This window comes from Taeniopygia guttata, chromosome 7 (assembly GCF_048771995.1).
Source record: "Taeniopygia guttata chromosome 7, bTaeGut7.mat, whole genome shotgun sequence".
NCBI lineage: Eukaryota > Metazoa > Chordata > Aves > Passeriformes > Estrildidae > Taeniopygia > Taeniopygia guttata.
In genome coordinates this window covers 38256928-38271602 of record NC_133032.1, presented here as the reverse complement: position 1 = coordinate 38271602, position 14675 = coordinate 38256928, and the positions used below count along the sequence as shown (strand labels likewise).

Sequence of the window (14675 nt, the reverse complement as noted above, 5' to 3'; positions counted from 1 at the left end):
ATATCCCATTCCAGCAGTCTGCCTGCCCTGGGAGATGCTGGAATTGTTGGAATTACAATTCTTTTCCATAAATATAGAAAAGATGGATAATATCATTCCAGTAATTTGACTTATTATTATTTCCAGTAGTTGAATGATTATTAATATTTGTATTTTTATATAATTGTTTTACTTGTTGGGGAACATCTTTTATGATAAAAGGTTTTTATTTGTTTTATATTTGGAACAGTACTGATTTGTACAGTGGGTTTTTTGGCATTTGGGATAACAATTTGTGTATTTTTTGTAGATTTCAGGTAATATTTTGTTATATGTTTAATTTTTTTATACTTGAAATGTGGTTTTTTTTGGTGAGTTTTGTTGTTATTACTTTTGTGGAATTATTTTGTTGAGGGGTTACACGGAGAGCTGTGAGGGGTTTTTTGAGTTTTTGATTTGTTTTTTTTAGAAGTTTTTTGAATTGTTTTTTAAAGACATTTGTTTGGATTGTTGTTCTGTGTTGAGGAGCATTTATTTTGTTGTAGGTTTTTATTATTTGAGATACACTCAGCTGTGATATCCCATTCCAGCAGTCTGCCTACCCTGGGAGATGCTGGGAATAAAAGGCGCTGGAATTGTTGGAATTAATAATAATTCAAATTACTGGAAGAATCTCTTCTGCATCAACACAGGGACCATGGAATGGACACCAGGGTGCTCCAGGGGACACGTGCACTGATGGAAAACCCTTCCTGCAGGGAATTCAGCTGGATGAGCAGGCTCCAATCCACCCTAAGAGAAGTGGGGCCAGCCAAGTTTGCTCCACCAACCTCCTTGAAGTTATCAAACGCAGACAAAATGATCTCGTGGCCCCCTCGGACCAGGCAAACGGCTGCCAGGAGCTCCAGGACCAGGGCTTTTGTCCTGTGGAGAGAAAAAAGGGACACTGAGGGACAGCTCCTGGTCCTGCCGGGGACAGGGTGGGAGCTGCAGCCTCGCCCCGTGTGCTCTCAGCCCTGGGAATGAATGTCCCTGCAAGGTGCACGGTGCTGCTCCGGGGAATTTCACCTCTCCTGCCATCATGCAGCTCCCCCCCTCTTGTTTAAAGCTTCTCAAACCATGCAGGGATTGAAATCCCGAGTTGGAAACTCAAGCAGAAAGGCACTGGAGGAACCCTGGCAAAGGCAGCCAGGGAATTCCCTGCACACACCTGGAGGAGCAGCTTTGCACCCCCAACCGCCTTCCTCGGAGGCCAGTTTTTAATGGAACAGCTTAAAATTCCAATCTGCAGTTTCCCTGACACAAATCTGAATTATTCCCTGTGATAATTTGTATTTATAGCCCCACACACACACACAATTCACTGCAGGAACACAGGCTGTTGGAGCACGTCCTTCTCCTTAAAAATCAGGAATTTGAGCTGATTTTCAGCAGTGAAGCAGAGAGAAAAGGAGATCACTGAGGGAAAAACATGCAGCAAACTCGGTGTAACCCTCATGGAAATAATCCACAGTATTTCCTTCCAGGATTCCTGGAAAACAAAAGACTTTCTGGGCAGCTGAGCTCTGAGCAGAGGCAAACCATGCACACACAGGAAAAAAATTAGTCCCATGCTCAAGCAGAGACTCAAAGCAGATGTTACAGAACAAGAAATACCTTGTGGGCTCTCAAAGGATCAAGGTTATCTTTGGAAACCAGAAAAAATGGTCACTTCCCTAGGAAATTTTAAATGGAATGTTCAATTCTGCCTCCTCAAGGGTTTGTTGCTTTTTTTGTTTTTTTTTTTTCCTCCTGTCACAAGAAGAACTTGCAAGGCTTTTTTTCAGGATCAAGGAGCTGTGGTGGGGATTTGCTGCAATGTTCCCTCTGAGGGGAGGGGATGGAGATCTCTGGGATTGGAGTTTCCAGTGCTGCCCACACCTCTGGAGTGAGCAGAGTTCCCTGGAGCTGCTGCTTCCCCTGGGCTCCCAAATCTCAGGGCTCCCCAGCAGCTCCCACGGGGTTAAAACAAACAGTTTGGGTTCTGAGCAGGGTTAGTCCTCAGCTTATTCCAGTCACATTTCAAAGCAGTTCTTTTATCCACCAAAATAGAAATAACCCGCTTCTTCCAAAAGTGAAAACTTGGGTTCTCCCCTGATTTCCAGCCACTGGAAAATGATAAAAAATAATGATGATAAAAAATGATGATAAAAAATAATGATGATTAAAAATTATGATAAAAATTACAAAAACAATGAACTTCACATTTCTTGGCTTGCTGATTTGGGGCTGAATAAAATAATGAAGGAAGAAGCTGCTTCCCTCAGAAGATTCCTGCTCCCAGCCTCAGTCCAGACTGGGAATACACATCCAGTGAGGTTATCAGCTCCTTTTCCTTGGAAACATCTCTGTGTCAGAGCTGGGCTGGTTTGACCTGCCAAGGTTCAGAACTCCAGGATCTGCTGGAGGAGGGATCACAGGGATGTGTGGGACAGGAGGGACATGGAATCACCAGCAGTTCCACTGAGCAATTACAGCATCCTGGCTGTGGCTGCAACCTGACCCAGAACAGAATTCAAACCCTCTCCCAGAAAAATTCCAGGCTAAGGATCTTGGATAACATTCCCTAAAGAAGATTCTCCCTCTCTTCAGGAAAATCCCACATGAAGCTGCTGATTGCCACTGGGGTTTCCCTGCACTGCAACAGAGCAGAAGGGCTCCAGCAGCCAAATTTCTGCTGAATCCTAAAATTCCAGAATGGTTTTGGTTAAAGATGATCCAGTGCCACGCCTGCCCACGGGCAGAGACACCTTCCACTCTCCCAGCCTGGTCTTGGACATTTCCAGGGATCCAGGGCCAGCCACAGTTTTTCTGGGAATTCCATCCCAGCCAGGAATTCCTTCCCAATGTCCCACCTAAGTCCCCCCTCCTTCAGCCTTAAGCCACAATTAAATCTGGAGAACTTCTGAACTTTCAGAGCTTCCAAAAGCCCTGGAATCAGACACGCAGTGCTGGTTCATCTGCACCATTCCAGATTCCACCTGATCCAGAGCAAAGCCTGGTTTCTCCTCCAAATCCCCCTCTGGAAGCCCTTTCCAAGCCCTCTTTACTCACCTGCTTGTCCAACCCGAGCAGCAAGAGGAGCCTACCTGGGGTTCTTGTTGTTCAGGCTCAGTGCAATCTCATTGACGGCATGAGGATGGGACATGACCATGTTGAATCCGTACTGGAGAGAGAAGGGACAATCCTGCCTCAGTCTGACCCCAAAATCCCACCAACCCCAACTTCCTGAGAGCTTCTGTTTACCAATCCCACCTCCCTGACAGCTTCTGCTCACCAATCCCACCTCCCTGAAACTTCTCACCAATCCCACCTCCCTGAAACTTCTCACCAATCCCACCTCTGAAAGCTTCTCACCAATCCCACCTCTCTAAAAGCTTCTCACCAATCCCACCTCTCTAAAAGCTTCTTACAAATCCCAACTCCCTGAAAGCTTCTCACCAATCCCACCTCTCTAAAAGCTTCTCAACAATCCCACCACTAAAAGCTTCTCACAAATCCCACCTCCCTGAAATCTTCTCACCAATCCCACCTCTCTAAAAGCTTCTCACCAATCCCACCACTAAAAGCTTCTCACCAATTCCACCTCTCTAAAAGCTTCTCACCAATCCCACCTCTTAAAGCTTCTCACCAATCCCACCTCCCTGAAACTTCTCACCAATCCCACCCCTAAAAGCTTCTCACCAATCCCACCTCCCTGAAATCTTCTCACCAATCCCACCTCTCTAAAAGCTTCTCACCAATCCCAGCTTCTCACCAATCCCACCTCCCTGAAAGCTTCTCACCAATCCCACCTCTCTAAAAGCTTCTTACAAATCCCAACTCCCTGAAACTCCTCACCAATCCCACCTCTGAAAGCTTCTCACCAATCCCAACTCCCTGAAACTTCTCACCAATCCCACCTAAAAACTTCTTACAAATCCCACCTCCCTGAAACTTCTCACCAATCCCACCTAAAAACTTCTTACAAATCCCACCTCCCTGAAACTTCTCACCAATCCCACCTAAAAACTTCTTACAAATCCCACCTCCCTGAAACTTCTCACCAATCCCACCTAAAAACTTCTTACAAATCCCACCTCCCTGAAACTTCTCACCAATCCCACCTCTTAAAGCTTCTCACCAATCCCACATCTGAAATCTTCTCACCAATCCCAGCTTCTCACCAATCCCACCTCTTAAAGCTTCTCACCAATCCCACCTCTCTGAAAGCTTCTCACCAATCCCACCTCTCTAAAAGCTTCTCACCAATCCCAACTCCCTGAAATCTTCTCACCAATCCCACCACTAAAAGCTTCTCACCAATCCCACCTCTTAAAGCTTCTCATCAATCCCACCTCTAAAAGCTTCTCACCAATCCCACCTCCCTGAAACTTCTCACCAATCCCACCTCTAAAAGCTTCTCACCAATCCCACCTCTCTAAAAGCTTCTCACCAATCCCACCTTCCTGAAAGCTTCTCACCAATCCCACCTATAAAAGCTTCTCACCAATCCCACCTCTCTGAAAACTTCTCACCAATCCCACCTATAAAAGCTTCTCACCAATCCCACCTCTCTGAAAACTTCTCACCAATCCCACCTATAAAAGCTTCTCACCAATCCCACCTCTCTGAAAACTTCTCACCAATCCCACCTATAAAAGCTTCTCACCAATCCCACCTCTAAAAGCTTCTCATCAATCCCACCTCCCTGTTTATATAAAATAATAATAATACATTATTTCCTTTATAACTTATAATAATACACCTAAACTCCAGACTAATTATAACCCAATTAGCTGCATATCTAATGAACAGGAGCTTGCCCATCACATCCAGGCTCTTACTGCCCTTTCCCTAAATCCCTAAACAACTTCATTGTGTCCCATTCATTCCGATTTTATGAGAATTCCAATATTCTCACAAATTTTTCCCTCAAAATCTCCCATCCCGCTGGCAGCAGGCAGAAACTGCAGGAATTACCTGGTAGTTCATGATGGCCCGCAGGCACATGATGCACACGTGCACATCGTCCTTCTTGCTCACTAACCGTGAGTTCTTCAGGGTCCTGCGGCTGGGCAGGGTGTTGTACCTGCCAAAAAAGCACAAAAATCCCATTTTCCATCAGCCACGGCACTGGCTTTATGCAGGGACAAGAAAGGAAAGTATTGGAAATGCAGGTGAACTCAATGGGAAAAAAATTACCATGTCTGACTCAGTTCAGAAGGCTGAATTATTTATTTATTATAACTATGCTAAAATATATTAATATGCTATATAAAGGACATACTAAAACTACAAACCTACATTTTCTAACTCCCAACTCATGCCTCTCTCTCTGTCCAGCCCCAGGTGGGTTGGATTGGCCACCAGGCTCAAACAATCCTCACCAGAATCCAACCAAGCAATCACCCCAGGGAAACAATTCTCCAAACACATTCCACATGGGAAAACAAGGAGCAGAAATAGAAATTATTTTCTCTTTCTTCTCTCTGTGCTCCTCTATGAAAAATCCTGAGAGGGAGAGAAATGTGCTGCCACAGGAAAGGGAATATCCCCCCACCGGGGGAGGACGCAGGAGTTTTCCAGACAAGCAGAAAGCATCGGTGGAAATATTACATTGGAATAGGAATACTGCATTGGTTATTGTCATTTCCTGGCTCATCCCTGAAAATTCCTTGTTTAAATCCACAAAAAAGTCAAGGATGGGGAATAAAACACCAGTTTATTGTGATTTCCCAGCTCATCCCTGAAAATTCACAGTTTAAATGCACAATAAATGCAGGAACAGGGAATACCACATTGGTTTATTCTCATTTCTTGGCCCATCCCTGAAAATTCCCCGTTTAAATCCACAATAAAAGCAGGAACAGGGAATACCACACTAGTTAATTGTGACTTCCCAGCTCATCCCTGAAAATTCACTGTTTAAATACACAATAAAAGCAGGAACAGGGAATACCACACTGGTTTATTCTCATTTCTTGGCTCATCCCTGAAAATTCCTGGTTTAAATCCATGATAAAAGCAGGAACAGAGAATATCACACCAGTTTCTCATATTTCTTGGCTCATCCCTGAAAATTCCCTGTTCAAATCCACAATAAAAACAGGAACAGGGAATACCACTGCAGTGTTTTATGCTTCTTGGCTGAAAATTCCCTGTTTAAATCCATTATAAAATCAGGAATAGGGAACACCACACCAATTTATTGTGACTTCCAGCTCATCCCTGCAAATTCCTGCTTTTTAAATGCACAAACCAAGAGGAACAAGGTCCCCCACCAGGGCTGGGTGCTCCCTGTGCCCACCCTGCCCACAATTCCCAGATTTCCACAATCCCTCCCCTGGGCTTTTCCTTCCCAGCCCTGCTGAGATGAAAAGAATCCCCAAATCCAAAGCAGGATTCTATCAAAGGAGTTTTTTCATTGGGTTTTTTTTCCCATCCATAAATATGAATGAATCCATCAGCTCAGGGCACTGCAGGATTTTTGGGAGATGTGACCCAGTTTGAGATCAGCACTCCATATTAACTAATGTTTAAAGTATCTGTAATAAGTAGTTTAAATAATATAAATATATTAAATCATAAACATTTAATATATATTAATTAAAATAATCATAAAATAAATTTTAAGTAATAAAAGAATGTATCATTAGAAAGGAGTTTAGTCATATTATATTTAGTTGTTAGTCTGGAGGGGTTGGAGCACTGGAGCTCAATTTTGGGAGCAGCACAGGAGGAGGCTGCTGGCCCCAAGCTCTGGATATTTGGGATGTTCCTGGTGGGAATGGGGCTGCCAGGGCTGTCCCACATCCCCCTGGATCAGCTCTGTGCCCTCCTGTCCCAAATGTCCCTTCCCCAGTCCTGAGTGACCCCAAACTGGGAATCTGAACTGGGAAGGGTGGGAGCACCTCCAGTGCTGCCCGGACCTGCCAATCCCCCACATTCATCCCAAAAAATGTGAAAAAAAAGAATTAAAGTATTTTTAGTCCCACAGAGATGGTTCCTAAAATGGTGGATCTCAGATTTAAATTATGAAGGGCTGCAGAATTATTTTCCATACATTTTAAATCAGATTAATGAGATTTTTATCACGCCACTGTTGGAAGAAAATTAATTTCCTCAGTGCCTGGTGAATCCCTAAATTTCAGAATTGAAGCATCCACCAGTTCTGTTGGCTCTAAGAAATAGGGGGAATAAACAATAAAAATTGCCTTAAATCCAGATTTTGGTATTTCCAGGTGCTTGGAAAAACAGAATTGGGAAGCAAAGATATTCCAGCACATCCAGCACTGAGTCTGATCTGCCTGGAATTTCAGCCTGGGTCCAACCACTTGGATGGGACCTTCCCAAGCTGAGATGTCCCTCCTAAACCTCCCCAGGGCAAACTAGGAGAGCTGGGAATGTTCCCCTGGAGAAGGGAAGGATCCAGGCAGAGCTCAGAGCCCCGGGAATGTTCCCCTGGAGAAGGGAAGGATCCAGGCAGAGCTCAGAGCCCCGGGAATGTTCCCCTGGAGAAGGGAAGGATCCAGGCAGAGCTCAGAGCCCCGGGAATGTTCCCCTGGAGAAGGGAAGGATCCAGGCAGAGCTCAGAGCCCCGGGAATGTTCCCCTGGAGAAGGGAAGGATCCAGGCAGAGCTCAGAGCCCCGGGAATGTTCCCCTGGAGAAGGGAAGGATCCAGGCAGAGCTCAGAGCCCCGGGAATGTTCCCCTGGAGAAGGAAGGGAAGGATCCAGGCAGGGATGGGTGGGAGATTGGGAATTGGGAATTCCTGGCAGGGCTGGAATTCCCAGAGCAGCTGGGGCTGCTCCTGGATCCCTGGAGGTGTCCAAGGCCAGGTTGGACAGGGCTTGGAGCACCCTGGGACAGTGGGAGGAAGGTTGGAATTAGATTCCAAATCCTCCTGGAATTCCAGGACATGCCCAGTCCAGTGGTGCAGACTTTGAATGCCCCAATTTAATACAAATCACAGCTGATTTCTCCCATCATTTTCACCCTTTTAGCTGCTAAAAACATCCTGTTCTCCCCTGGCTCCCAGGAGAGCAGCCCAGGGTGGGTCTCACAGAGGTGAGAAGCTGAAGTTCATCAGGGCTGGGGGGGTTTGGGTTCCATCCCTGTGATTTTGCTGGTGGTGGGATGGAAACTCTGGGGTTTTTATCAACTGACAGCAAAAATTTCCTTCAGAAAGGAAGGTTTTGGCTCGTCCCAGCAGTTTGGGGTTTCTGTGATCTCCTGGAGCTGCTCACAAAGAGTTCTGGTACATTAGGAAGGATCTGACAAAAGGACAATTTCCCCAATCCCCTGAGCAGTGAAAGTGTCACTGGCAAAGCCCAAATTCAGAGACTGCAGCTCCCAAAACCGTGTCAAATTAAACCCAATTATCAAAGCCCATTTCTGGGTTTGCCTGGATCCTTCTCTCCTCACAGACTCGACACTAAAGTTTCTTAGTTCAATCCACATGAAAACTCCAGTATTTTCCTCAGAAGAAAGGGAATTTCTAATGGACTGGGCCTCTGCAAAGCCTGCATTAATATTTATCTGACAGCAGAAAAGCAAAGCTCCTTCTCCCAAAAAAGCAGCAACGAAATCCCCAAAGGTTCTTCCCCCTTTTTCATCCTCCTGCCCTCATTTTGGTGTCGCTTTCCCAAATCCCTGTGCCTCCTCTTTAGGAAAAATCCCCTCTCAGTTGCCAGGGAAACAGGGAGCAGGGAATTGGCAGCTTTAGCACTGAGAGGAGCAGCTGGGGCTGGAATGAGGGAGGGAAGGTCCTGGAGCTCGGACACAGCTCTGCCCACCCAGCCCAGCTCCCGAATTTTCCATTATCCTGGCATAATCTTCTCAGCCTTCTCCCTTCTCCTCCAAATCTTCCAGCCCACATCTCAAAAAATCTCATTTATCACCCAGAAATGAGGCAGAACTTCCTGGTTTCACCCAAAAAAACCACCCTGTACCCTCTCCTCAGCTGAGCACGTGCCTTGTTCTGAGGAAAGGTTTCTCCTTCAGCTCACCGGTATTTACTAATCATAAAAATTAAAATTCAAAATTAGAATGATAAAAAATCCCTCCCTTCTTAGAAATCTCTCACCTACCTTTAGCTTTCAGCTTTTTTCGAACACACATAATCCCCAGCTATTGAAAAAATACATTTTTAAAAACAGACCTTTAAAAAACTGCATACTTTTAAAAAACACACTTTAAAAAATATAAAATACCTATTTAAAAGAATATTAAAAATGCAGATTTTAAAACATGGATTTAAAAAAAAAACCAAAAAAAACTACTCAAAAATTCAATCCAAAAATGCTGTCCCAGTACTAAGATGGCTCTGCAGACAGAAGGAAAATTTTGGCTGGAAAACTCTGTCAGGTCCCATTTCCGTGGCAGTTTTGGCCATGAGCAAAGTCTCTATTTATAACAAAAAAGGGGAAATAACAGAGCTGAGGACTAAAAGCTCTAAGTTTAGGTATCAAACACAACTATTTGCACCACGATAAGGAGAACTCAGCTCTTGCTTCCCTGCCAGCTGTTTCCCTCTCTCTGCCAAAATCCCGCTCTGGATTGCCACTTCTGGCAGGGCACTTCAGGAGCAAAGAACACCAAAACCACTAAAAAATACCCTAAATTAACTAAAAAATACCCTAAATTAACTGCTGCACCCCACAGCTGCGTTTCTTCCCCAGAGCTCTCCTCCTCTGCACTGCCTGAGGGTTGGGAATTAAATCTTCCAAGGTTTGGAGCCACCCAACAAGGTCACTGCCTGGCACACCAAAACCACCTCTGCTGGAAGGGAAAGGCTGGAAGTGACTCCACCTTTGGGCTCTGCTATGCTCACAGGATTATGGAGCAAAACTCCATAAAAGCCAAAAAAAAAAAAAAATCCCAAAGGATCCAGCGCTCTGAGCTGCATCCTGAGGAACAGCACTGGTGGCTGGAGTGGGACATCCAAGGAATGAAGAGAGGTGACTGTCACCCAGTTCTGGAAAGTGATCCTGCCTTTTCCATAAATAAAACCTAAAAAAAGGAATGCTGGGAAGGAGAGACTTGGTAGTCAAGTGTGGAATGGTGAGAGGGTGACAGCAGGTTTGGGGGAGGGAAGTGGCCTCTCCAAAGAATCCAGTATCCCAAAGAATCCAATATCCCAAGGAATCCAATATCCCAAAGAATCCAATATCCCAAGGAATTCAATATCCAAAAGAAAGAATCCAATATCCCAAGGAATCCAATATCCCAAGGAATCCAATATCCCAAAGAATCTAATATCCCAAAGAATCCAATATCCCAAGAAATTCAATATCCAAAAGAAAGAATCCAATATCCCAAGGAATCCAATATCCCAAGGAATCCAATATCCCAAGGAATCCAATATCCCAAAGAATCCAATATCCCAAAGAATCCAATATCCCAAAGAATCCAATATCCCAAAGAATCCAATATCCCAAGAAATTCAATATCTCAAGGAATTCAATATCCAAGGAATTCAATATCCCAAGGAATTCAATAGCCCAAGGAATCCAATATCCCAAAGAATCCAATATCCCAAAGAATCCAATATCCCAAGGAATCCAATATCCCAAAGAATCCAATATCCCAAAGAATCCAATATCCCAAGGCATCCAATATCCCAAAGAATCCAATATCCCAAAGAATCCAATATCCCAAGGAATCCAACATCCCAATGAATCCAATATCCCAAATAATCCAATATCCCAAAGAATCCAATATCCCAAGAAATTCAATATCTCAAGGAATTCAATATCCAAGGAATTCAATATCCCAAGGAATTCAATATCCCAAGGAATTCAATATCCCAAGGAATCCAATATCCCAAGGAATCCAATATCCCAAGGAATCCAATATCCCAAAGAATCCAATATCCCAAAGAATCCAATATCCCAAAGAATCCAATATCCCAAGGAATCCAATATCCCAAGGAATCCAATATCCCAAAGAATCCAATATCCCAAGGAATCCAATATCCCAAAGAATCCAATATCCCAAGGAATCCAATATCCCAAGGAACTCAATATCCCAAAGAATCCAATATCCCAAGGAATCCAATATCCCAAGGAATCCAATATCCCAAAGAATCCAATATCCCAAGGAATCCAATATCCCAAGGAACTCAATATCCCAAAGAATCCAATATCCCAAAGAATCCAATATCCCAAAGAATTCAATATCCCAAAGAATTCAATATCCCAAGGAATCCAACATCCCATTCATGACAGCCCAGAAGGAATGTGCTGCTGGAAGAGAGAGGCCACAGGGTGGGAGCCCCAACTTCCACGTGTCCATGGGAACGTTGGGCGACATTTTGGAGCAGAGGAAACGCGTCCTCAGCTCTTCCTGCCCTGGGAAGTGCTTCCTGCCCCTGAGAGGCTCCTTCCACCTCAGAGCAGCAATTCCTTGGCTCTGCCGGGCTCAGAGGGCACTTAGGGATATCCTGGAGGGAGAAGCTGTCCCACAGTCCCATCCCAGATCCGTACCGCAGCGTGGAGTGCCGGCCGGAGCGGGAGATGCTGTTCCCCACGGGAGAGGGCAGATTGCTGCCCCTGTGCAGGTCCTCGATGGAGCGGCTCCAGGGCTTGGACTTGTCCATGGAGCTCTCCACGCTGTTCTCCAGGCTTTCGAAGTCAAACCTGCAAGGAAACGGGAATTCCAAGGCCGGGTTAGGCGGGAGAGTTTTCCCTCCCGCCGCAGGTTTGGGTGGAATCTCAGCATCACAGGACAAAGCCAAACGGGACCAAACAAAGGAAAAGCTCTCCAAGCCCATCAAATCCACGTGATCCCCCAGCACTGGGAAGGTCCCTTCCCACCCAAACAATTCCAAGGTTCTGTGAGCCCAACAGGTGGAATAATGATGGGAAAGGAGAGTTGTGGTGCTGGAGTGACACGGAAAAGTCCAGGGAAACAGGATGAGCTTCACACGGGGAAGGAAATTCCACAACAGGTTCATTCAGGTTGGGAAAAGCCCTCCAAGACCATGGAATTCAACCATTCCCAGCCTTGTGAGCCCAACAGGTGGAATAATGATGGGAAAGGAGAGTTGTGGTGCTGGAGGGACACGGGAAAGTCCAGAGAAACAGGATGAGCTTCACACGGGGAAGGAAATTCCACAACAGGTTCATTCAGGTTAGGAAAAGCCCTCCAAGACCATGGAATTCAACCATTCCCAGCCTTGCCAAGGCCACCAGTGGCCCTTGTCCCCAAGTGCCACATGCTCAGGGCTTTGAATCCCTCAGGGACACATCCAAACAGGATCTAACAGCTTCTTCAACATAAAATAAATCCAACACTGGCTGCTTGCTGAGGAATATCCCTGCCTGGGAGGAAAAGCTGGGAATTCTGGGGGCTGTCTCCAGTGAATCTCCATAAATCAGCTGTGCAAGTACCACTTTGGTTTCCTCCACCCCAGTTCGGCCCCACAAACCTCCCAGAACACTCAGCTATCACCACAACCACCCCAGATTCTCTGATTTCTGACTCCTTGCCTGTTGTTCCGCCATTCCAAGCAGGAATTGCTTGTTCCCCTTCCAGCTCCTGAGGTTATTACTCATGTTCCCCGTGCGAGAGGGGAAAAACCCAGCGAGCTCCTTGCGTACATTTGTATAAATTTAGGAAGAAAGGCTTTGTACAAACATTTCTTTTTGCTGTGCACGGTTTTTTCCAGTGGGTAACATTTGAAACCATAGGGTTTTCCCTCATAAATTTTCCTGCAACCCCACCACAAATCTCTTTTCTGGGCAGTGAGGGACGTAAATCTGATGGCAGCCTTGCTAAAAATAAATTATCGGCTCTCCCCAGCTTGAGTTTCTGTTCCAAAATTATCTTTAACCTAAGGCTTCTCTTTCATTTCTATAGAAAAAAATATGCCAAGAAAAAAATCCTGGATGAATGTGGATTAATTCCCCATGCCTGGAGTTATCCACAGGCAGCTTGGATGGGGTTTGGAGCACTCTGGGGTAGTGGAAGGCTCCCTGGCCACGGCAGGGATGGGATTTAAGGTCCCTCCCAACCCAAACCAGTCCAGGCTGATTCCATGATCATAAAACAACGTCTGAGCTGAAGATCTCCACTGAAAGCTGATTTTCCCCACTGGTTTTTCAGAGCCCACCTCATGATTTATGACCCAAACAACTCAATCTGATCCCAACGTCACAGATGCCAGAAAAAAACCTTATTTCCAGTCTTCCCAACTCTGAGGACGCCCCTGGAATTGCTCCTGAGTTGTGCTGCAGCACATCTGCTGCCCAGCAGCCCAGGATGCTGCCAGGAGCCTCGGGAGCAGCCTGCAGGGAGGGAATCCCTTTGAACACAGCAGGAATACAAACCCTGGGCTCGGACACCAACTGCAAACCTGTTTTCAAGGAACTCTGCATCTTTCCACACGTTGTGGGATGGGTTCTCCACCCCTAAGATGCTCAGAGACCAAAGATAAAAAAATAGGGATAGAGATGGATAATCTCAATGTTTAAATTCAGGTTTTTGGGGGTTTTTTTTGTCTGTTGTGATGAAATAATTCCAGACTCACATCAAGATTCCCTCTGTTCTCAGGCCCACAGAATCGTGGAATTATTGAGGCTGGAAAAGACCAGAACCACCAAACACTTCCATGCCCACCAAACCACTTTTTGAACAATTCCAGGGATTGGGACCCCACCACTGCCCTGGGCAGCCTGTGCAATGCTTCACCCCTTTGGAATGAAGGAATATTCCCTAATATCCATGTATTTCCCAGCAGGAAATCCCAGGAATGTCTCACTTACGTGACTGCATACTGGGCAAAGGACAGGTATTCCACCAGGACATCCAGGCCTTTGTTCTCCTCGTTCAGGAACTCCCTGACCCACCTGTGAGAGGAACACCAGACATTAGAGCCGTGCTGGGGCTTTGGGATTCCCTGGAATTCTCAGAAAAACTGGAGTCAGAACCACTGCAGCACTCAGGAAAAAAAAAAAAAAAAAAAAAAAAAAAAAAAAAGGGTTTTTGAAATGATTTAGACTTTAAAGAGTCCTTTAGATGCCTTTCCAAATGAACTGAAATTCAGTTTTTGTGCAGCACTGTGGAGGTCAGCTCCTAACACAGGGACTTGGCTCAGTTTTTATCTCATCCTGGTTTCCAGCAGGCTGTAAAAGCAGGAAAAGAATCTCTGATGGATACCCTGGGTGTACATTTAACAGCAACTCTGCCTCTTTTTTTTAAAAGGTGTTCACCTGTCACGATGAATTCTGGCCCCTGGGCTATGCAGAATAATTCAGGAAAGTCTGTTATGTTCCAAAGCTTTGAAAATGCCAAGAAAAAAATTAAAATCCATCAATTTAGGGGCAAAGCCAGAGGGGAAAGGAAGCTCAGCACAGCCCCAGCTCTTCTCTGAACCCCAACTGGGGCAGCAAATTCCCTGGGAGTGGCTGGGTGCCTCTGGAATGAGGGAATCCAGGGAGGGAATGGGAATTCCAGGCTCGTGGAATGGGAATTCATCACCTCTGACTTGCTCTGATTTCAGGAGGGACATTTTTTATCATTTTCCCACAAAAATAACCAGCCTGGTGTTTTACAAAATGTTGTTTTGGACAGAATCCCTCAGCCAGGGGTCCCAGAGAAATGGGCACTGGTGCTGTTCCCTCTTTTATTGCCCTGGGGCAGCACCCAGGTTCCTCCTGCTCATCCCAAATCCA

The 14675-nt window shown here is 45.5% G+C and overlaps 1 protein-coding gene across 10 annotated transcripts in view; it reads right to left on the bottom strand.

Moving 5' to 3' along the window:
- Positions 1-14675, bottom strand: part of FMNL2 (formin like 2) — a 113869-nt gene that overhangs the window by 23713 nt on the left and 75481 nt on the right. For 5 of the 10 annotated variants that reach the window (XM_072931775.1, XM_072931777.1, XM_072931774.1 and 2 more), the window contains exons 5-9: positions 13767-13850; positions 11487-11639; positions 4981-5089; positions 3108-3184; positions 771-903 (exon numbers count right to left, since the gene is read on the bottom strand). In XM_072931775.1, the coding sequence (XP_072787876.1) occupies positions 771-903; positions 3108-3184; positions 4981-5089; positions 11487-11639; positions 13767-13850 (556 nt within the window). The remainder of the gene's footprint in view (positions 1-770; positions 904-3107; positions 3185-4980; positions 5090-11486; positions 11640-13766; positions 13851-14675) is intronic. The other 5 variants (XM_072931780.1, XM_072931781.1, XM_041717276.2 and 2 more) reach the window with 1 other exon arrangement.